The sequence below is a fragment of the Barbus barbus genome (assembly GCF_936440315.1).
Source record: "Barbus barbus genome assembly, chromosome: 50".
Lineage (NCBI taxonomy): Eukaryota > Metazoa > Chordata > Actinopteri > Cypriniformes > Cyprinidae > Barbus > Barbus barbus.
Window position 1 is genome coordinate 785,236 of NC_136728.1, and position 24,586 is coordinate 809,821.

The following is a 24,586-nucleotide window of genomic DNA, read 5'->3' on the forward strand; positions in this document are numbered from 1 at the left end:
GTAATCAGTGTCTGCTCGAATCGCTCTTGTTGTTGCCTAATTTGATGACACGCACTGCTTCAAGTCAGACGCTGATCAATCTGCGCAAATCAAAATGCATCATTTGCGCTCAGACGGTGTGCACATGCTCCTCAAAATAATGATCTATTCCCAATCTAAATAATTAAAGCTGATTAAGAAAACTGGGGAGGCAAAAATTATTTCTGGGAGGGCAATGCCCCCTCTTTGCCCCCCGTAGGGACACAATATTATATGAGTCCTATATTGATATATGAGTTTTAATGAGCTAGCTAATTGAAGAAAAAGCCTTGTAGAATAATAGTGTACTGCACTAAACACATTATCACATCACTGCAGGTTTTATGCAGCCAGATTTGCTAATGGTTTGCATTCGTATCATGCTCAAGTAAAACCGCTCCACACCAAACCCTGAATATTCGGCCTGCTGGTGGAAAGGAGCTTTGATTGGTATAGCTTTTAGCTGATTATCTCAACTGAATTTAGTTCAACTGCACATAACATTTAAATAACTAATGTAGGAAAAAAGCTACTAACTGCAGAGTTCATGGTTAAAATAATAATGAATTCATTGATTTGATATAGATTTTGATGCACTGAGATAAAAAAAAAACAAAAAAAAACAACAAAAACATACAATATTATGTTGTAATATGCTCAAAATATGCTCCAGGAAAAGAAGCAAAGAAATATGAGTACATATGCAATTATACTGTAGCTACCATGTATGTACATGCACACATACATGTTTGTGCATATACATATGTGCAAACATACAAAAGATATCAGAAAAGAGACATGTAGAGCATGCAGGGATGTGTTATGTAGATGTCTCTACGTCCATAAGCGTGACTTGTACCTTGCAATCATCTAATAAGATTGAATTTTGAGCAGCATAGACGCACTGGTTGGAGTTGTTTTCATGATGGTTTTTGAGGTCATCATAGTAGGACTGGGGCTTGGTCATCATCTCTATGTCATCAGACTTCCCATGTTGGGCGTCTAGAGCATCCAGCTCTGCCTTGGACAGATGGTAGACGATGCCAGCCCCATACGAGTCTCCAACCACATTAACTGAGGTACGGAAACGATCCCTGAGGAGAAAAAACAAAAAAAGATGGAAGGCTCTGTTCAGCAGTCACATACATTTCCTGAACAAGAGTAGGATCACCTTAAATATGAAATATGCAGGGAGTGCTGTCATCGAATATTTAAAAGTCCCAATTGGGATCAAATAGTTCTAGAATCAGACTACTCACAGAAGCCAGTCAACAGCCACCAGCAGACTGATATCTTGAGTAGGAAGTCCAACAGCTGTCAGAATGAGTAACATGGTGACCAGTCCGGCACTGGGGATACTCGCTGCCCCAACGCTGGCAAGTGTTGCCGTAAGACTAAATGATGGGAAGGCAAGCACTTTAGTTTCATTCAGATTTACACATAAAGCATTTAGTAGAAAATCTTGTCCAGAACAACTAAAAATTAAAAGAACAACCTACTGCTTAAAAAAGGACAACGATGTTCTGAATTTTGACTAAAACGTTACTGAACACATAGGCCTCATTTCTCCAGTACACCTTAAAATGTAGTATAAGAGTCTTGCCTTTTTAAAATACAAGCTTTGTGGTACATCCATTTTGGAAGAACAGTAGTAAAATGAAACTGAAACTGAAACAGACCATCAAACTGTATTTTGCATTGTTGCATTCTAAATATACATTGTCATTTTTTAAGTATATTTTATTTATTTATTTATTTTTATGTATAAACAAACAGCAAAATGCACAGATCATTATGGCACTGTCATCACCATATCTAGTATCAAAGTAAAATGTTTGGGTCAAGACTATAACCATAGTTACCTAAATTAGGGGACAAGACACTGTGGTAGTAACTCACATTTAAAGAACTCCACCCAGGAGTGACTACATCTAAAGCCATAAAGAATCACAACAGTTAATTGACAGATGCTGCTTTAAGCTCCTCTCCACAGCCCAGGGCCATTTTATTAAGTAGAATAAGTCTGGGTTATCACAAGGCAGGGCAACTCTTGTAACTTATAAGACACTGGATCACTGAAACTAGCCAAAGAGACATTCTTAACTTAGAGATAGTCAGACCATTGACATGGCCCCTTTGGGAGCCCCAAGTCCAACCTCCACTTCTCCAGGAGAAGGTACAAGATTGTCCCTTAAACTTCAAGAGAAGAGGAATTTCCCAAATGTATTAATTTATTCCCTCCAGACTCCACAGGCCAGGCACCCTTTGCAAACCTGTCCCAACACAATAATGAGGCATCTGTCATCATCATTTTGCGGTGACTTTTTCGGACTCTTTAAGTCAAAATCTGGTGATGCTTGCACGATATAAGTCGAACAGTCATATAACATATGCACATAACTCTGAGTCTGCAGTGTGTATGCCAATAGGAACGGATGCCCATTGAACATGGATTACATGGATTAGATTCGCCTGTATAACTGCTGCCATAAAAACCAACAGAGCATGACACAGACCTATAAAATCTTTTGTCAACTTTTCTCAATTCCACATCTTGAGTGTGAAGTCCAGCAGTTGCAAGCGCAGGATTGGCCACAATCAGTCATCCTTTTTCAGCACAAGAAAATACAGACTGAAAATTAAGGGATTGTTTCTGGGAAAGAGGCATTTCCATTCCCTTTGGCTCCTTTCTCCAACAAAGAATGAGTATCTGCCTTAACACAGGAATTTACAATCATGGAGCGACGGTCTGGGAAGAGCCAGAGACTGACTCTTCATAGCCTTGAGCTCAGCATCGGATCTGCAAAACTCTAGCTAATGCAGTGCCTGAATAATTGCATAACTAGAGTGATAGAGGATAGCCAATTGCCCTTCTTTCCTCAGGAAAAAAGAGCCTCAGTGAAGCACTTTCGTTTTTAAATAATATCCCAGATAGCAAGGTGACACTGATACAATGTTGAGATTTCATCCCATCATCTTGGTTGAGATTGATGTAAAAATTTTGATGAAATAAGTCTTGTTTGATTAATAATGTGACGTATTTCACACGCCTTCTGGTATCCTGTTAACCTTCACCCCCATTTGTGGCCTCGCAGGTGAAAATAACCTACCTAAATTAAAATGGTAACAGTTTGTGACAAAGTGTGCTTACACAAACAAATTAGGTATCTTTGGAAAGAAGAGACTCTGGGCTTTACTATCTATCATCCAGAGTTGATAATGCTCAAAAAGATAAAAAGTTATAGGCACTGACGTGCCTTGAAAAATATTTTTCCACACTGAATGTTTTTTTATTTCATATACAAATACATGAAATAAGTCCTGGAGCAATCCAGAAAAGTAATGGATCGAAAGCCATGTGTCTCATAAGTTCATATTTCAAATTTGAAGAAGATACCATGAAAAATGAGATTCCTGCAATATTTTTTCTGAAACTATTTATAGTCCCCCCACCCCCCTGTTTGAGGAAAAATAACCACCAAATGGATTGCAGAATTATACAAGCTATTTTAGTCATTATACATGTTCCTGCATAGTTTTTCAATTATAAAATAATAGACAGATTTATTTGAGCACTAAAAAATACAAAAATAATTATTTGAGTAATAAAAAAGGTAAGATTGATTCATTGCTTTTTTTTTTTTGCTTTTTTATTTAGGGTTAGGGTTCGACATTGTTTCATCATTAATTGCAGGTGCAAAAGTGATACTAAACCAATATCACTTTGCAACATTAATTCAATGCAGTTAGCGTCTACATATCAACATTCTGCTGAAAGAGGTGTTAGTGAGACCAGCAGGAGGTGCTCACCCTGGTCTGTGTAGGTCCTAATGCCCCAGAATAGTGACAGAAACACTACACTGTAAAAAAAACACTGTTTCGGATGAGACGTTAAACTGAGGTCCTGACTCTTTGGGGACACCTAAAAAATAAAATCCCATGGCACTTCTCGTAAAGAGTAGGGGTGTAACCAAATTCCCTCCACTGGCCATTGTCAATCATGGACTCCTAATAATCCCCATCCACTTAATTGGCTCTATCCCTCTGTCTCCTCTCCACCTGTAGCTGGTGTGTCGTGAGCTCTGTGGCTGGTTGAGGAGAGATCCCCCCCACATGATTGTAAAACACTTTGGGTGTACAGTAATACACAATAAAACACTATATAAATCCCTCATTCATTCATTCAACATTGTTTCAACGGTTATTTGTTATCTGGGATCAAAGTGTGAACAGTTCAACAAGTCCATGAAAGCACAGCATTCTAGAGTTGTGACGGTACTAGCATGTCCTTTTGAGGCATCAGTGACACTATGTCTCAGTGGGCGGTGTTAGCGCCATCATCCAAAGAACTGACATGCTTCTATATAGAGGCTTTAGAAAATCATCACACCTGGAGGGAGATCCCATAGCTTCAGACTCTATGAAAGGCATCCAACATAAACTTCTGATAAGACATTTCCAACTAATGTAAAAATCATTACAAGAAACTCTTGTAGTATCATTGATGTGAACACCCCTGCTGTAGAAGAAATGTTAACAGCATGTAGATAAATTATACACCAATGTAATGTGTCAGCAGTCAGAATGTGTATTGTTTTGATAGTGGGCTAGATTTGATTAACTTATTGCTTTGTTAAAAAAGAAGAAGCAGCAGCAATAATTGGTGCTATGTCACTGCTGTGGATAGGAAATAATATAGTTGATTATAATTACCAACAAAAACCCAGGAAAATATGCTTAATACATGATTTATTCTCAGCTCCACCTATCTGAAACATTCAGTTGGTGCACAGTACATTAAGTAATTAGGTGGATGTTACGTCATATTATATATTTTTGAAAAGTAGCCTCTTCTGTCTTACCTGACAGTGATGATTTGACCAGGATCTAAATAAATTCCGTTCATCTGGGCAATAAAAATGGCAGCCACAGCCTCATAGAGGGCCGTTCCGTCCATGTTAATCGTTGCTCCAACAGGAAGCACAAAACGTGTAACTCTCTTGTCAATACCAAGGTTTTCCTCAAGACACCGGAACGTTACGGGCAGAGTGCCAGCGCTAGAAGAAGAAGAAGAGGAAAACAATTCTTACTCAGATAATATATTATTGCTTGTGGTTATGTTGCAATATATATAAATGTATGTACTTTAAAGGGGTCATGAACTGAGAAACCAAAATTCCCTTGATCTTTTGACATATAAAGAGGTCACAGTACCATAAAAAAAGATCCTGTAAGTTTCAGAACTCAAAACTTTCTCATTAATCTAAAAACAGCTTATATTGAAGGCTGTCTGCCAAAACGACAGCTTGTGGAATGTTCTACTCTTTGATGTAATAGTGTGTATAAACACCGCCTCCACAGAAGAAGATAAACGCCTGCTTCTACATCACTGTCTGTTTAGCCCCGCCCACTGATTCTACATTCCTGCCTATTTAGCCCCACCCACCGATTCTACATCACTGCCTTTTTAGATATGCATACCAATTCTACATCACTGCCTGTTTATAGTGTTTAAGAGAGAGGCAAATGTTTGTAGAAGGGTTTTTGTCTATGTTATGCTTGATACATATGACAGTGTTGTGGATTGAATTGGAATCTTCGTTGGTGGCGTTGACAAGGACTAAAGTCAACCTGATTCTTTCTCTTCCATGGAGTTATGTTAAGGAGTGCTTTGCCGCTCTACAATACACATTATAATTGTGATTCAAGGACAACGTTTACTTCAGTCGACACCTCTACTGGACTCCTTCAGTGTCTAACATAAACGCAGATAAGACTGGTTTCATTGACTTACACATATAGTGTTTTCGCACACAAGGACTTGATTAATATTTTGATCAAAATGGGTCAATATTTCATTTCAGATGAACAAGTGGGCTGTGATTGATATTATCACTGATGTGTTTGGTGCCAAATGTGTATTGTTTCTCTATTATCATTTCAAATGAAAGAAATACAAGTAAAAAAAAACAAGAAGTTGTGTGGCTGTCTTATTTTAAGCAGAATTAATCATCGTTTATGTTGGAAACCCACCCAAAATCATATATATATATATAACTATCATTGGTTTAAATATTAATCTGTGTTGTTATACAGTGCCAAGCTGTGGAAAAACAGTATATGCATTGCCTTCCTTCTGATCCCAACGTTAGGAAAGTGTGGATGAACTTTATTCTTAATGAAGATCCAGACCGTGTCAGTAAGATCTGTTACTGATTGAAGCAGATTCTTTTATAAACAAGGAACAATTGGATGCAGGATTTTCAGAAAGATTGAAACTAAAAGACGATGTTGTGTGACTATATTGAATCCAGCAGTAATGTCACAACACAAGTGAGTAACTGTTTTCATTACGTGATCACTATTGCTTTGTCTGTTATTACAAATCGTTTGATATGTATTGAGTTATTTATGCGTTTTTGGCCTAAATCACAGCAGCGTCCATCTGTGAAATATGTACGCTGTCAAACATACAGAAGTGTTTGCCAATCATAGGAGTGGGCGTTTACTTCATAGTCTACAATCCTCCACATCTATTCAAACAGAGCGTTCTGATGAGGAGGTCAACAACAGGACAGAAAATAGCCTATTACTTCTCAGTTATGATGTTTTCGATGTAAAAATCTTGATAACATTATAAGTGGACCTCAGAGAACAGTAAAAAATAATAAAGGTAGTTCATGACCCATTTAACATTTGTGTGCTCATATACCATGTATTGAAGCACGCACAGACACGCAATGATAAATAGTGCTAGATGATATTTGCCAATACAATTACCAGTATAATTGTTTTTCCGAAGAAGAAAAAAAAAAGCTACGTAAAGAATGTTTCAGCTGTTTTTGTCCATACAATGAAAGTCAACAGTTTTAGGTTCCATAAAGGAAATGAAAGTGACTAAATAAATCCAAATCTTCTGAAGCAACCTCTTCATGTGATGAACAGAAAGAAATTTCACTCCTTATTCAGTCTACAGTAAATCAAATGTGGTGACTGGTCAGTAACACCAAACCAGACTGTTTCTTATGTGTCATGTTGCGTGTTTTGTGAGAAGCCTTAGAACAATAATAAAAAAAAATCTTTCAGGTCATGTAATATTACACTTTGATAACATTTACAAATGCATGGCTGCATAGAATGAATATATCAACCTAGAGGCTGTGCCCAGAGCCGTGATCCAGGCCTGGAAGATGCCCATGAAGAACGTGAAGGGGTTTTTCCGTACAATGGCAAAGTAGATGCATGGCAGGAATATGGCACCATGGATGATCAGACCAATAATAACCGTCACCATGTACATCCCCAGCTGCCTGCCCACCACCTCCAGATCTTTGATAGAGATGATCTTTCCACAGATCAAGCAGGCGATGCCAAAGGGAGAGTACCTATACAGTCAGTCCATTATGTGAGTCCATCGGTATAAAACGTATTATTACTGGACTTCGTAATCAGCTAGAGGACATAAAAAGTGCAACTGACCACATGATCATGATAACCAGCTTCATCACAATCTCATTGAGTATGCTGAAGAAGTCAATCATGAGCCTAGCTTTCTCTCCCATCTTGCCCATACAAATTCCAAAAGCAATGAAGAATCCAATTACACCTGGAACATAATGAAAGACAAAGATTTCAATCAATAAATGAATGAAAAGTGAAGGCATTATCTATAGATATCTGTGAGTATGGTCGCCCTACCCAGCACGTTCATTCCGCTCTTGAACTGGAGAGATTTCTTGTCTATGAAAATCGGGGGTGGTTTGGTGGCATTGGACAGATAGTCAGTGCTGTTGGTGTCTTCGAAATCAGGCTGAACTTCTACCTTCTTCACGACGGTCTGGATCTGTGCATTTCAACATCACGTCAATAAATTACACCAATTTATTCTTCCACTCTCACTTTATATCATATGTCTTTAGCTGCAATGCACGTTATTAAATTAAACATTTAATACATTGATAACTGCATGCAGGTACTTGTAAATGTAAATACAACTAAAGTACTGGGATTGTTGATCGATTAAGAATAATTCATAAATTGCACAGAATTCTGTAATTAATTCCGCTATTAATGACAACCTAACCTAAATTGTATCATAAATATAATTTCACACTGAATCACCAAAAGAATGTGGAAACAACATGACGATAATATTTTGAATATTTCATGTTAAATACTTGTGTAATTGCTAGGGCCGGGACTTTAACGCGTTAATTTAGATTAATTAATTACACAAAAATAACGCATTAAATTTTTTTAACGCATTTTAATCGCACTTATTTTTATTCCGATTATACTGGAGCACCAACTAGCGTTCAGACAAAAACAAACCACAGTGAACATGGACAAAGAAGCTGATGAGACCGCTTTGGTTGGCCCTGTGGATGGGAAATTTTAAAATCCATATGAAAAAACTTACTTCTCACTGTTCTCAGGTCAAATATTAATATGCGATTAAAATGCGATTAATTTCGATTAATTAATTACAAAGCCTGTAATTAATTAGATTATTTTTTTTAATCGAGTCCCGGCCCTAGTAATTGCATAAAATGAGCAATTACATATTATAGCCATTCAACATAACAGTATAATTGTAAACCAGGCCTAAATGGATTGATTGATTTTACATTAAATATATTAAAACAATTTTTAATTGGAGTGAATTTAAAATAATATCCACATAAACCCATTATAATGCCACATTTAGCTGTATTTTCCTTTTTTGGTATATTGTGTTTGGCGATGCTAAATTTCTCCAAATCTGTTCTGATGAAGAAACAAACTTATCTACATCTTTAATGGCCTGAGGGTGAGGACATTTTCAGCAAATCCACATTTGAAAATTTGAAAACCCACACATGTGGGTGAACTATTCCTTTAATGACCAATGTGAACCAAAAGCAATAGGAAAGAACATTAGCACGGCTATCATAATTATTTGTAACATGTTAAACAGCAACAAATGTGTTAAAATATTAAATACATAATAAATATTAAAAACAGCAGAAATTACTATGTATTTACACAATATGTACATTGTAACCGATTTTTGTAATTTGAACAGTATTTTACTGTAATATGTACAGTAAGATACTTTAAAATGTATATATAGTATTTTACTGTAAACTGCGAAGGATTGTGGGAATATATATATATATATATATATATATATATATATTACAGTAAACTACTGTAAATTTACAGTAGTGCACTTACCCGCGAAAAACTGACCAATGGCAAGGGAGATTTCTTATTTACTCTTTGGTGGAAGCAGTGGTAAAAGGACAAAAGAGAAACGTTGTACTGTTAACTGGACAAATGGTTAGTATATTATTTTTGTTTTATGCAAAACTAAGATATTTTAAGATGTTTTAACTTGTTAACAGCAAACTAACATTATTCATCGTGTCCTTTTTCCTGTCGGGAGTTGGGGCCTTTTTTTCAGACTGACGGCCGATTAACACCGCCATAACGGTGATAACATCGACTGGTGAGTAAATTGAGGTCACCTATATTAGTCAAAATAAACCTTAGTTAAACCAAGAAACACATTTTTAGGTTCTGCTGTAGGTTCCCTTTAATGCAAGTTAGTTAATCTGGCAAGTCATACTTAAGCTTAACAACGAACTAACATGAAATAACATTACTGAGGTAAAGTGCGTAGGCAACAACACTGTTTCAGTCGAGATTTTAAACAGTATTTTCAAGTACTACTTTTGTTTGTTCTTTTCAAGTTTCTAGTCTAGATTTTGTCTGCAACGTCGGAGGTGTATTTTGGAACCTCTTCTTGTGAATGTCATTGATGATAACATCAGCTGGTAAGTTAATAATGTCAGTTAGCCAAAGTTAACGAACGGAGAAGCATAATATCTTTTGTACACTGCCTCTTTAGCACAAGTGTAATACTCTTTAAATGCTATTTAAGTTAGAAACGTGTGTACCAATGTTGTATGTAACTTTAGAGACGGTCCCTATTCAGTGAGGGATGAAAAATAAAACCGCGAGCTAACATCAAATACTGAGGAAAACTGAGTTAAGAAATACCACCGTAAAGTACATCTTTTGTATTTTATTTTCAAGTTTGTGGTCGTGTGGTCATGTTGTGTGCATCGGAGGAGTACTGGCGTCTTTTCCTGTGATTGCCGTCAGAACAAAAGGTGAGCTTTCATCAACTTAACTAATGTTACTAAAGTAGCCAAATTCTCCAATAACTCCAGAACCGTTTACTTTTTCATTCATTAGTTAACATTAACGTTAGTTAAAAACATTAGTAAACATGAACTAAGAATGAACAATACTTCTACAGCACTTATTAATCTTAATGTTAATTTCAGCATTTACTAATGCATTATTAAAATCACAAGTTGTGTTTGTTAACATTAGTTAATGCACTGTGAACTAACATGAATAAACAATGAACAACTGTATTTTCATTAACTAACATTAACAAAGATTAATAAATAGTGTAATAAATGCATTGCTCATTGTTTGTTCATGTTAGTTAATACATTACCTAATGTTAACAAATGACACCTTATTGTAAAGTGTTACCAAAAATGTTTATTTTATTAAAAATGTTTGTATTACTGTACGGTAGTTGTGTTTTGTTTTTTTCTGGTCATAAACTATAGTAACACTAAAAGGGTGTCGTTTCAGGAGATTTCTCCAAGCAAAAACATGATCCTCAATATGAGGGCAGAATACTGGCAGCTGTCCAATTTTACAGAAATGCTAAATTAGGTAACCCAAAATACATTTTGTTTTACATTGCATTTACATTCATGCATTTGCCAGATGCTTTTATCCAAAGCAAGTTATATTGTATTTAAAGTAGGGGAGCACGGAGCACAACCTAACACTGTTTGACTTTCTTAGTTTGTGTAAATCCACGTGGGGTTCAGAGTATAATTACAGTACCATTACAGAATTGTTTCATAATTACAGTGTATATGTTTTTCGTTATTTATCTCAAAAGAATGGGAGTGAAATGTGATAACATGCCCTATAGGTGGGGTACATTGCAACATGTGAGGGGCACGTTGTAACATAACCATATGACAGCTTAAAATGTTATCGGATCTAATATATGGCAGATCATTGAATATCGGATCATTGATATGGCAGCTAGTAAATACTGTACATTTGGTTATGCTATTATGTGTGGAAATATTTAAACCATGTGTGTTACAACTAACCCCGTGTTAGTTTGTGCCTTGCGCTCCCCTACACATTAAGTTATTAATTCCCTGGGAATCAAACAGGGGCAGCACTAAGGGGGCTGAAGCCCAGAATGTTTTTATTACCATGTCTTGTGCACATCAAGATTGAGTTTTCATGCACATTAAAATAATTTCTATTACTTCTTATTTCTTATACTTATTATTTCTATTTCTTTCCTGTAGCTCAAATAGTAGAGCATGGCGCTAGCAACGCCAATATCATGGATTCGATTCCCAGGGAAAGCAAGAGCTGATACAAATGTAGAAACTGTAAATGAAAAAAAACTGAAATGCAGTGTAAGTCGCTTTGGATAAAAGCGTCTACTAAATGCATGAATGTAAATGTAAATGTATTAAACCAGCACTTAAACAGCAAAATGCAGCTGCTTCAGGTATCTTTAACTTACTGTAGCCTATAAATTCATAATACCGATATCCCCATCTGACAAAATTAGATCACTGTTACTGTATAGCAACAAATATAGATTTTAAATCATGGTATTATAAGCACATATTTTCTAGGACACACACACACACATGTAGAATGACTAGATTATATGAACAGATTGGTTAGCATGGTCTGTGGCAGACAGGTGAGTGTCAGGGCAACAAAATTCAATAAACAAAAAGTTAATATTAAGTTATTTAAATTGTGAAGAAAATATTGTCTTTTTGCTCTATTCCGCAAAAATGGTTCTAAACAGCCATGTTGTGTGTCTCTGCACACTACAGTGTTTCATTACTGAATGACTTTACCTTTTTTGAATGTCTTGAATCAGTGATTCACTGATCCATTCATAAAACACTTTCTTCGTTCCTGAATGAATCAGCAGTTTTTAATGAATTGATTCTGTTTGTTTTTAATGACTCAATGGCTCAGTCATTAAGACAGTGGCTTGCTGTCACCTACTGGTACTGGTTTTAGTCTCATTTTTAAAAGTATCATTCTATTTTTTTTTTTCTATCATTACATATTTTTGTTCAAATTTTGTGTTTATATTTAAAACATTAATTTCATAATATTATTTATGCAATTTTTAAGTCCAAATGATAATTAATTATACTTGTCGCTTTAAAAAAAAAATTAAGCCACTTTTAAGTGTAACTTTTCAACATAGCCTGTTTTATTTTACTTGAATCCCGTGTATTCTGATACATAAATTAATGTCTCTGGGCTAAGCCTCGGATATCCACTCACCCTAGAACCGCCCCTGGAATCAAACCCATCAATTCAGCATTCTAGCACTTTCCTCTAAAATGGAGCTTTAATAATTTGAATGTGATGGATTATGAACTAATTATGTACCTTCCCTTGTAGGTGCGTTCAGATTTAACTATTAACATCATAGTGCATACAGCACCAAGTTTGACAGTTGAGGCAAATTCTGTAAACACTGCTTTGAATTTTTTTTTTTTTTTTTCTTGTGCTTGCAAGTTCATTCATACAGTCAATCTTTGTGGCACCAAATGCATTGAAAGTCACAGATCAGCTGGAATTCTGGAAACAGGGTTCAAAGAAAAAGGATCTGCCTGAATCCCATCCTGCTGTTTCTCATCGGAGAGCTTGTCAACTTTGACTGTCAAAATGACTGAAATTTAACACAACATTTTTACTGTATTTTAATTTTATTAACACTACCAGTCAAAAGTTTTTGAACAGTAAGATTTTTAATGTTTTTAAAGAAGCCTCTTCTGCTCACCAAGCCTGCATTTATTTGATCCAAAGTACAGCAAAAACAGTAAAATTTTGAAATATTTTTACTATTTAAAATCTTTTCTATTCGAAAACTATCCTGTCATCAAAGCTGAATTTTTGAATTATTCCAGTCTTCAGTGTCACCTGATCCTTTAGAAATCATTCTAATATTTTGATTTGCTGCAAAAAAAAAAAAAAAAACTATTATCATTATAATTATTATGTTGAAAACAGAGTCTATTTTTTTCAGGTTTCCTTGATGAATAGAAAGGTCAGAAGAACCGCATTTATCTCAAATAGAAATCCTTTGTGACATTATAAATGTCTTTATCTTCACTTTTGACCAATTTAAACCATCCTTGTTAAATAAAAAGTAATCCCCCCCCCCCCCCAAAAAAAAGATAAATGTTGACCTTTGGATCTTTCTGTTCATCACAGAATCCTGAAAAAAATGTACTCCACTGTTTTAAATATCTATGATGATAATAATAATAATAATAAATGTTTATCAGCATATTAGACTGATTTCTGAAGGATCATGTGACACTGGAGACTGGAGTAATGATGCTGAAAATTTTGTTTTGATCACAGGAATAAATTACATTTTAAAATATATGCAAATAGAAAGCTTTTATTTTAAATAGTAAAAATATTTCACAGTATTACTGCTTTTGCTGTATTTTGGATCAAATAAATGCAGGCTTGGTGAGCAGAAGAGAATTGTTTAAAAACATCAAAAGTCTAACTGTTCAAAAACGTTTGACTGTTAGTGTACTTACTTGTTTTTGATTTTCAGTATGTGTATGTTTTGCCATGATACAAAGTGCCCAGGGGACTGTGGTGAAGCCCTTTTTTCAGCTAGTTCATCCTAGAGATCAAGACTTGTAATTTGTACTTTTAAAAAGAAAATGTTCAACAATTAAAAATAATATTATCAGAACTAATACTCATGAGATATTGTGATTTTAATGGGGTTAGGGTGGTAAAAATCATGGATTACAGTACTGTACCACAATTTGATTTGTTTTTTACAGGTAAAAAAAATTAATTACATGAAAATAAACACTACAGCACTGATACTGTAAATGAAAATACAGTAAAGTCATTATTATACTGTAAATGCAATTACAGTAATAATACTGTAACCGTTTTTACAGTAATTTACTGGCATCCCGTCTTACCTGCTGGAAGCAAGCCTGAACCAGGTTCTCAGGGAAGAGGTTTCTGATAAGGTCAAAAAAGGCATCAAGACTGGAAACCTCATCATTCACTGCTCCTTCTCCTAGATTCTCCTTGAGTTTTGGGTTTCCGGGGTGGATGAGGAGCACCAGGATAACCCCCAGCACAGCAGCAATGATAGTAGTGGTCATGTAATAAATCATGGCTCTGGAACCCAGGCGACCACTTGACTTTGCATCCAGACCAGCGAGACCTTAGTTAGGGAGACGTGGCATATTATTTTACACAATCATTCTGTCATATTCAATTTTAATGCAAAATTTTTAATTTTTTTTTGTACCACTCTAGCTCAGTCAGATAGATAGATATACAGTTAGGTCCATATACATGTATATTTGGACACTGGCACAATTTTCATAATTTCGACTCCACCAGAATGCCCCCAGAGCAGAATTAAAAATAAAACCAGATGAAATTGAAGTGCAGATTTTAAGCTTTAATTTAAGGAGTTGAACAAAAATATAACATAAAATGCTTGGGAATTACAACCATTTTTATACAAAATCCCCCCATTTTCAGGGGCTCAAATGCAATTGGACAAGTAAATGTAATTTTAAATAAAATTTTGTTGAGAATCCTTAGCAGGCAATGACTGCCTTAAGTCTGGAACTCACTGACATCAGCAGTGACTGGTTTTCCTTCTTTGTGATCCTTTGCCAGGCCTTTACTGCAGCTGACTTCAGTTGTTGTTTGTTTGTGGGTCTTTCTGCCTTTAGTTTTTAGTTTTGTCTTCAGAAAGTGAAATTCTACTCATGTTGAGATCAGGAGACTGACTCGGCCATTGTAGAATATTCCACTTTTTTACCTTTAAAAACTGGTGTATGTTTTGGATCATTGTCCATTTGTACAATGGAGCGCTGTCCAATCAACTTTGCTGCATTTGACTGAATCTGGGCAGAGAGTATATCTCTACACGCTACATACTGGTTCAGGTTGATCATAATGTCAGCCTCTGTATTTGCTCTGGTGAAGTATTCTCTTGATTGTAGACATGTCTGCCTCCTTGAGTATGTTCTTCTCTTGGCTGGGTGTTGTGAAAGGGTGTTTCTTCACCATGGAGAGGATTCGCCGATCATCACCATTATTGTCCCCTGTGGACGTCCAGATATCCCACGTCCCATGTTACTGAGCTCACCAGTGCATTCTTGTTTTCTCAGAATGAACCAAACTGTTCCTAATGTTCCTGCTAGCTCTCTGATGGATTTTTGTTTTTGAAGCCTAACAATCGTCTGTTTCACTTGTATGGAGAGATCCTTTGATCACATGATGTGGGTTCAGAGCAACAGCTTCCAAATGCAAATGACACACTTAGAATCAACTTCAGACATTTTACCTGCTTAATTCATGTAGAAATAATGAAAGAATAGCCCACATCTGTCCATGAAACAGCTTTTGAGTGAACTGTCCAATTACTTATGGTCCCTTGAAAAAAAAGGGGGGGGGGGGAGCTGTATTAAAGAGCTGTAATTCCTTTCCTAGATGAGAGTACCCTCAAATTAAAGCTCAGAGTGTGCACTTTAAGCCCACATTTATTATATAACAGTAACTTGAATATGTTTTGGTCAGCAGCTAAAATAATAAAAATTGTGCCTGTGTCCGAATTTATATGGACCTGACTGTATATAAAGATATGACACACAAGCAAAAAAAAAATTCTTCTTTTGTGTGAATATCAAATATTATTGTTTTAAATCACCCAGTCAGCATCACAGAGATATGTGTATTGTCTGCTGGATATCTATTTGATTCCCAGCTTTTAACTGTATTCATTTGTTCTCCCAATTTTCATTTTCTAAATGGATTTACAGCATAGTAAAACATTTTTGCACTGCCCTATATTTTGAGCATGAATGGAAGAAAGCCCCAAATCATTAAAATTTTCGATAATTTTATAATTAATATTAATTAATTAGGGAAAACCCTCAGAAAAATGCTGGGTGAGCTATTTTGTGCATGAAAGACCATCCTCAATAGACTAGAAAACGTAGATGATTAGCAAATCAGCTCTTGTGGGTGCCTTCAAGTTTGCCTGGATTTTATAAACAAAACTTTGGTAAATCTGGGATTTTGTGCATTTATTAATTTATCGGAGCAGTTGTGGCCTAATATTTAGAGTCGGACTTGTAACCATAGGCGGAGTTTGGGGGGGCCGGGGGGGGCACTGCCCCCCCAGATCAGAGCCAATCGATTTTGTCAGATCTATGAATACAAAAATATTTTCAGATTGTCTCATTTTATTTGCATTATCTTATTTTAATGAGTATGTTAAGGCTAAATTATTTGTAATTAATGTAAAAAAAAAAAAAAAAAACCTACTCTCACAACTCGCGAATCTCAAAGTATCGCGTGAGTGGACTCTCTTCTCGTTCTCTTCCCGCTTTCTGCAAAGATACGCTAACGTTAAATGAACAAAATGTATATTCGTCGTTTTTTTAATAAACCCACAATAAAAATCGTGGAGGTCTCTAACTTTGACACTTCTCAAAAGAGGCGGATTCTTCTACATTAGGTAAGACATAAGTTTTTATTCCACTCTTTGTATAGCCAACCAGTCGTTGTTGTAAATGTATTTTAAAGGGGCTATGTGTAGGTTTTTACTTAAAAAAATCTTTAAGATAAGAGTTTTCATTTGTCCATTTATGAGCCAACCATAATGTAATAGGAAGAATGACACCTTGACTGTCCACCACGGTTGCCTCTATCAGCCTGTAGGCTCAGTTGTGTCTGGAGGAGTCGGGTCCAAATTGGCGTGAAAATTCACAAAATGTGACGTCATGCGCGTTCTTGTCTACAGCGGCAATCGCTAGCGGTAGTGTTTGAAATGGACTCTGTGGACGGAAAGAAGCGACCAGCCTCCAGCACAACCCAGACACCCACAAAAGCTCATCGTTAGCTTAAAACAAAAAACAAACAAAAAAGCCTCATTTAGTGCGCACCGAGAACGAGCATGAGACTGGCTGCAGTTCCTCTAACGGCCACTGGTGTCAGTAACTGTTAGAAATTTCAGAACTTACGCAGTACTCCTTTAAATGAAGAAGAAAATATATAGGCTATAAATAATTGAAAATGTAGAAAATATGGTATATGCAGTGTGCAAAAAAATAATAAAAATATGGTATATATGGTGTGTAAAAAATTAAAAATCAGAGCTCATGGTCTACCGGTAGGTGCCCCCCCAGGCAAAAATGTGAAACTCCGCCTATGCTTGTAACCCGAAGGTTGTGGAGTCGAGTCACAGGTCTGGCAGGAATTGTCGGTGGGGGGAGTGAATAACCAGCGCTCTCTTCCACCTTCAATACCACAACTGAGGTGAGACCCTTGAGCAAGGTACCGAACTCCCAACTGCTCCTCAGGCGCTGCAGCAATATGGCTGCCCACTGCTCCGGGTGTGTGTTCACGACTGTGTGTGTACACTTGAATGGGTTAAATGCAGAGCACAAATTCCGATTATGGGTCAACATACTTGGCCACACGTCACTTCACTTATTATATAGATGTCAACTATATCCTGAATATGTCCACAATAAATGTAATCATTGAAATACGAGTATACTTTAGGGACCAGTTCTCACTATTAACTAGTTGCTTATTAGCATGCATATTACTAACATATCAGCTGTTTATTAGTACTTATAAAGCACATATGGATGTCTTATTCTGCATTAATTTCTGTGCATTCATTTAATTTAATACTTAGAGAAGTGATCAGTGATTAGATTTTGTGTCAAGAAAGGCCATTGGTTGTGCCCTATATTGGACGTGTGTCCGTTTGATCATGTCACCTATGAAGCGTTTCAAAATGAAAACACAGAATTAGACTGCCACAAATTCAAGGAGCCGAATTACTTTTTTTCAAGTAACTAGTAAAGTAACGCATTACTTTTCAATTTACAAGGAAATATCTGAGTTACTTTTTCCTTTTTTCCCATTTATTGCCTGACAGTTCTCCTGTCCCCATGTTGGGAGAAATCGGAAGTACAAAGGCGTTGTGTGAACATGTTGCTACTGTAGTTCTAGACTATGTGAATGTGCATTAATTCATCTCACTCTCAAAAAACAGATTTAGTATTCATCAAAATGAGTTAAAACTATGAAATGCAAACTCAGAATATGACACAAACCTGCAATAATTAAATATGTTAAACAACACAAATGCATAATCCCGTTTTATTAACTAATGCTGCTGACCTTTAATGATCCAGTTCAACCATACTAATAAGCAAAAATGACTTTAGATAAACTAACAATTGTGCTTCATTGTTTTTTTATTGCTGAAGAGTGTTGAACCTTCTTCTGATGTGAATTTACTTTTCCTTCAGCCTGAGGTTTATTCATTACACCTTTTGGTGTGAAAACAATCAAGCCCTGCTCATATTTAAAAAGTAACGTGAAAGTAACGCAAAAGTAACAACGCATTACTTTCCATAAAAAGTAACATAATTAGTTATTTTTTAGGGAGTAACGCAATATTGTAATGCATTACTTTTAAAAGTAACTTTCCCCAACACTGGTAAAGAACTATAAAGCAGAAGCAACAGCAAACAGAATCTGTGAGAAGACAATCTTAAAAAGATGGAACACAATTCTTCTCACATCACGCTATATCAGTAGATATTGGCTTAATTAAATAAAAGGTATGAGCAGGTTTTGAAAAGGCCTAAGGTTTAAGGATGACCTGGCTTTCTCTTTCACTGTATAATATAACACACACAGGCATGACTTATCGGCAGAATTAGTTGTTCGTGGTTTCACCAATGTATTTAACATTTCCAATCTTATTGTTGGCAGCTTATTAAAAGATGAAGTTTGTGTTACCTGTGATTAAGCTGGAGATGATTAAGGGAAGGATGAGCATTTTTAGCATCCTCATTAGAATATCTCCAGGGAAGGCAATTACCATGACAATGTTGTCATCGATTGGAGAAGCCACACGCAGCAGCATACCAGCAACAGCTCCCAAAATCACACCTATGATGGGGAAAAAAGCGTTCCTTCTGTTGGAAAATATTCCCGAGCATATATATATATATATATACATGTATAGCCTACCACTATATATATGTATATGTATATGTATACATGTATGTGTATATATGTATACGTGTGTGTGTGTGTATACAGTGTATATATATATAAAATATGTATATATGAATATGTATAAATATATGTATGTATGTATATATATATGTAACCCAATATAGTATAGGCAATGTAGTATATATATAATGTGATTCCAAACAAATAAATCATACCACCCATTTGATGTTGTCTGGGTCATGGAAAACAAAAAAAAGTGTCTTATTGAGTCAGGGAATGCAGGTCCAGACAGTCATACGGGACATTTTCAGATATTGTGCCACCACCTACTGTACCTAACAATCTCTACAGTACTGATGCACCCCTGCTGAGGCACTGCACTTTCTGCCTTGATAATCCTAAAAATAAGCTTGTTTTTTACATCCTGGAACACACAGAATCACACACGCATCACACTCGCCCACTCAGGATCTCTTCAAGGAGATATTATCTGCTATCCACATCTTCCAAAGGCTCCAGAGGAATATATTCACCTATTCAATTACTGCAACAATGCAATATAAAAATAACTTCCTCTGTTTTCGCCCTGTATCCAACAGAGCTTCAGAAATATTCATTTCCCACAATTTATCATGCTTCATTTGAAGTTAAAATAGTACAGAATATAAATACTAAAATGTACTGTCACCTGCTCTCTTCTGAGCCTTTACTGTCCAGATACCTCTGATTTTCGGCATCAGACCATGCTATGTGTGCTGTCTTCTTTTCTCTGTCTGCTGTTCCCTTTCCTCACTGTGGATTGCTGAATTACACTCACCCATCACAGTCAGCGTGAGCAGCAGGTTCTTGCGCATCTTCTGGCATATTGTTCCACATTTGGAGCTTGGCCTTGCCTCGATGGGCTCCAGGTGGCTTTCGTGCATCCTTACCTCTACGTGCTTCGGCATGTTTCCAGAACTGCAGAGAGAAACAGCCAGAAGAGTAAATAAGTCGATCCATGGCATGAACATGTGATCAGTGTGACACGGTTTCAATGCTCTCAGCGTGTGCTAGCAGCAACCAATCATTCGAGGCATCCACAGGTTCAAAATGTGGATGCATTCATTTCATAAAGGTGTGAGAGTCTAGGGTCAGCCAGAACTGAAGGATGCAAAAGTGGTAGAAGTCACCCTGAGAAATCTGCATCCTTCATGTTTATCATCACAAACTGTTCCCCCTTATGTATTTGCAACATAATATAATTCTGCTGCCATTAGCTTTCTGAAAAGATATTTTATCAACAGCTTAAGTTCAAATATCTAAGATCCACAATAGTATGCATACTGTCATCGTTTCTGGGCACAAGAAAATGTAAAACACTCTCTCTAATGAGGGGAACCTCCTCTGCTGCCCTTTCCAGAAGAGAATGGATTTCCCGTCCTGGAAAAGGGGTTTCCTGAAGAGATATCGCTGTATGAGTTACCCCTTTGAACATCACCGGGGTTCACTTGAAACGGAATGATGTAACCATGATTTACAGTTTAAATAACCCAATCTGACACGTTCTCTGACGACTGCCATGTGGACAGACAGGAGAATCAATGCTGCGAGGACATCCACACTGATGAAGAAGCAAAGCAGGGCTTTAATCCTCGCAAATCATCAAAGATGATAAAACGCATACAAAGAGACTTTCTAAAAGCCATCGACGGCACACAAAAGGGGATTTATTCCACTTCATGTCATAGAACAACAGGCTGAGAAAACTGTGCACTGAAGACAGAAAAAGCTGAAACAATGGCATCATGTGTTCGCTCATAAGGAGACTACAACATAGCTTCTCAAGAGTATTTAGTAGGCAAATTTTGGTATCGATCCGATACCGAGTAAATACAGGGCTAGTATCGCCGATGCCGATACTTGTCATTTAAAAAAAAAACATACATTTCAATGACCAACAACAATTAAAAAAATTAACAATACTAATGCTGATATGACTAATATTATATTCACCTTAAAGGTATGTGGATATTATTTGCCTTTCTAAACGGACTTTGCAGGCAGAGCAGCCCAAAACCTGAAAGCAATGCACAGTTTCATGTTAAGTATTTTCCTCTCATAAAAAGAGTTATAAAAATAATTAACATGGCTTAATAAATTAAGAACATAATATTAAAAGACAAAACTCAGTATACACCTTATTAATGTTGCAAACTAGATATACAAGTAAGCAGATGTGCCCAGAATACAAAAGCAATGCTCAAAGTTTTCACATTATACATTTTCCTCCCATAGAAAACCAGTATAGCGAAAAGTTTAATGTAAGTGGCTTATTGAATGAAAAAGAACTGTTAAGCCATAACTCGTTTATTATCGAAAGGATTTTCGTATGTTATGTACGTACTGTATTTTCTGTTTTATACATACTGTAATATTTGTTTGTTATCTCAATAAAAAACTGATATGAAAAAGCCAAATTCAGTATAGTTTATGAAAATATATAGGCCTACTATGTATGTACAGGTAAGCAAATGAACCCAGAACATGAATGCAACACGCTGAATTTCATTTTCTCTCATTGCAATATAAAAACATTTAATATGGTGCAATGGAGGAAGACAGTGATAAAGAACAAATAAATAAATAAAGACTAAATTCAGTATACAGTTTGTTAATAAAATATAATATGTGGCAAACAGCTGAGCCCAGAATATATGCAAACATGCTAAATTACGTTAAACTCCCATAGAAAACCATTATAATGAAAACATTTAAAGTGGCTTAATGCATTAAGAAATAATATTAAAAGGCCAAACTCAGTATACAGCTTACAGTGATACTGCATAAAAAGGTAAAGGACAATTTTGGTATACAGTTATATACAATATGCACTATGTGAAGGATTTCCTTCCTCCCCTTTTCATTTCTTTTGTAGCTTGGAGTTCTACCGTTCGATCTGTAGCCAAAAGTATCTGCTTGTGCTTGGAGCTGCTGAGTCACGTGATGTAATGACAGCCAAACACAGCATAGCAGCAATGCTATGAAATGTGAAAAGAGCGGAATATACACCTATAGACATGCCAACACTTTGTTGAATGTATTAAGCAATGTATTAGGTGTATAGGAGAAAAAAAAACCTAGAGTATCAATCTTATCAGGCTAGTATCGATCCGATACCAATACCAACGTTGGTATCGATACTATCGATATTAGGATTGATACGCCCACCCCTAGGATTTAGTGTTATCAGAAAAAGCAAGTCAAGCGATGTACAACATCAAAGGATACTTTTTAGTAACAAGATACAAGTAAGAAGACAGCATCAAAAATCAGGCCTAAATATGACAGCTCCACTTTGTCTTATTTCAGAGTGTAGGCCTTTTTTTGTTTGTTTGTTTGTTTGCAGTAAAAAAAAAGTAGGGTTCAAAGGGGTTCTCAAATCAAAAATCAAGTGAGTTTTGTCTGTGATCATCCAGAGTTTTTGTCAGATATCAGCAGAGTTTCAAATGAGCTCCACATATCTCCAAAAAACCTGTTTAATCCACATATTGACATCTAAGCAAATACACTTTGAAATAAATAAACAAACTCATAATTGCACAGGTCCCAAAATTGGTACAAACATGACAAATGAAGATGTAGACCTTACAAATGCATTAGCACTGCTTCTTCTAACAGACACGACACTCTGGTGTTCACGTTGGCTGATCATGTGTGATCTTATGTAATTACACATTTTTAATTGGATGCGTATTTAAAGGAGCTGGCAGCATGGGCACACATGCTTGTCTTAATGAGACAATCCTGGTTTCCCTATGGGAAGATCTCAGAGTCTCATCAGAATCAAGCAACACAGATGGAGATCCCAAAGTTTTATTTTTGATGTCTAAGTGAAAATTTGTCATCCAAATATCACATTAACACCACTTTTACCAAGTTCAGTGTTCAAGGCCCTTTTCTATTACAGGGACAATATATATAATAAAAAATATCATCAAAACTGAAATGCTTATTTAACAGAATGTATCAATTTATTACAAATATAAGCATGGCAAGTAATTATACTTCTATTAGACCTGTGTGACTTATTCTTCGAGACTAATTCTACACGCCAGCCCATTAGGCAGATGAGGACCGTCCTCACTCTGATGCACTCCTTTTCTTTGTGAAGCTGAGGAGAAAGAGCACACAAATTGCTTGAGCATCTAACACTAGCGGAGTTCATGTGTTAGACTGGACAAGATTTTTTTTTAACATGTTATTCTTCCCAGCTTCGTCTTACATTTTCTTTCATACATAGTAGCCCAGGTGAGTTTAAATCACTGCATGCATCTTTTTTTCTTCATTTGAGCACAATAATAATGACACATAACACAGCTTACACGTGTCATTTTAACCTGATGATCCCACCATCTCAGCTTGTGTCTCTGCCTGCTTTCAGACAACTGCAGCTCAAGCTTGTGAAGACAGAGCCCCTTGTTAATGGCTGCAAAGCCATCAGTTGACCACAACATGACCAGTCAGATCCACGTCACAGTCCTCCTGATCTCACTCCACTGGCTCCCAGTCAAAACCCTCTCTCTGTTCCTCTCTGGAGGAATGAGCTGCCAACCTCCACCCAAACGTCTGAGACCATCGCAGCTTTCTAGAAGCAGGTGTCCCTGCTGACAACACTTAAAGGGATAGTCACCCAAAAATGAAAGCCATCCTAGATGGGTATGATGGAAAATACCCTATCCTACAGAAAAGCATTAAAAACTGCTAGATCTGATTACGTTTTGTCTCTTCTAGAAGAAAACAAACATAACCCCCGGTATTTATTCATTACAGTCACTAAATTAACGAAAAATAAAGCATCAACAGGTGTTGGCATTTCGCAAAAGCACAGCAGTAATGACTTTATGAACTACTTTATTTCCAAGATCGATTCTATCAGAGATAAAATTGTAAGCATGCAGCCGTCAGCAACAATATCACATCAGATAGAGCACTTATAGATCCCCTGAAGAACAATTCCACTCATTCTCTACTATAGGAGAGGAAGAATTGTATAAATTTGTTAAATCTTCTAAACCAACAACATGTATGTTAGACCCTATTCCATCTAAACTACTAAAAGAGCTGCTTCCAGAAGTAATAAATCCTCTTTTGGCTATTATTAATTCATCACTGTCATTAGGATATGTGCCCAAAACCTTCAAATTGGCCGTTATTAAGCCTCTCATTAAAAAAACACAACTTGACCCCAAAGATTTAGTTAATTAATCTCAAATCTTCCTTTTCTGTCAAAGATACTAGAAAAGGTAATATCCTCACAATTATATTCCTTTTTTTCAGAAAAATGGTATCTGTGAGGAATTCCAGTCAGGATTTAGACCGTATCATAGTACTGAGACTG

The 24,586-nt window shown here is 36.3% G+C and overlaps 1 protein-coding gene across 1 annotated transcript in view; it reads right to left on the minus strand.

Annotated features, from left to right (window-relative positions):
- The window catches only part of LOC306868042 (excitatory amino acid transporter 2-like), a gene marked incomplete at its 3' end in the record, with an annotated part of 78,231 nt that overhangs the window by 13,673 nt on the left and 39,972 nt on the right, over positions 1-24,586 (minus strand). Inside the window, exons 2-10 of the mRNA XM_079414029.1 lie at positions 20,027-20,166; positions 18,988-19,140; positions 14,115-14,365; positions 7,717-7,861; positions 7,498-7,624; positions 7,170-7,403; positions 4,881-5,075; positions 1,278-1,412; positions 878-1,112 (exon numbers count right to left, since the gene is read on the minus strand). Coding sequence (XP_079270155.1) covers positions 878-1,112; positions 1,278-1,412; positions 4,881-5,075; positions 7,170-7,403; positions 7,498-7,624; positions 7,717-7,861; positions 14,115-14,365; positions 18,988-19,140; positions 20,027-20,156 — 1,605 coding nt within the window. The 5' untranslated portion in view covers positions 20,157-20,166. The remainder of the gene's footprint in view (positions 1-877; positions 1,113-1,277; positions 1,413-4,880; positions 5,076-7,169; positions 7,404-7,497; positions 7,625-7,716; positions 7,862-14,114; positions 14,366-18,987; positions 19,141-20,026; positions 20,167-24,586) is intronic.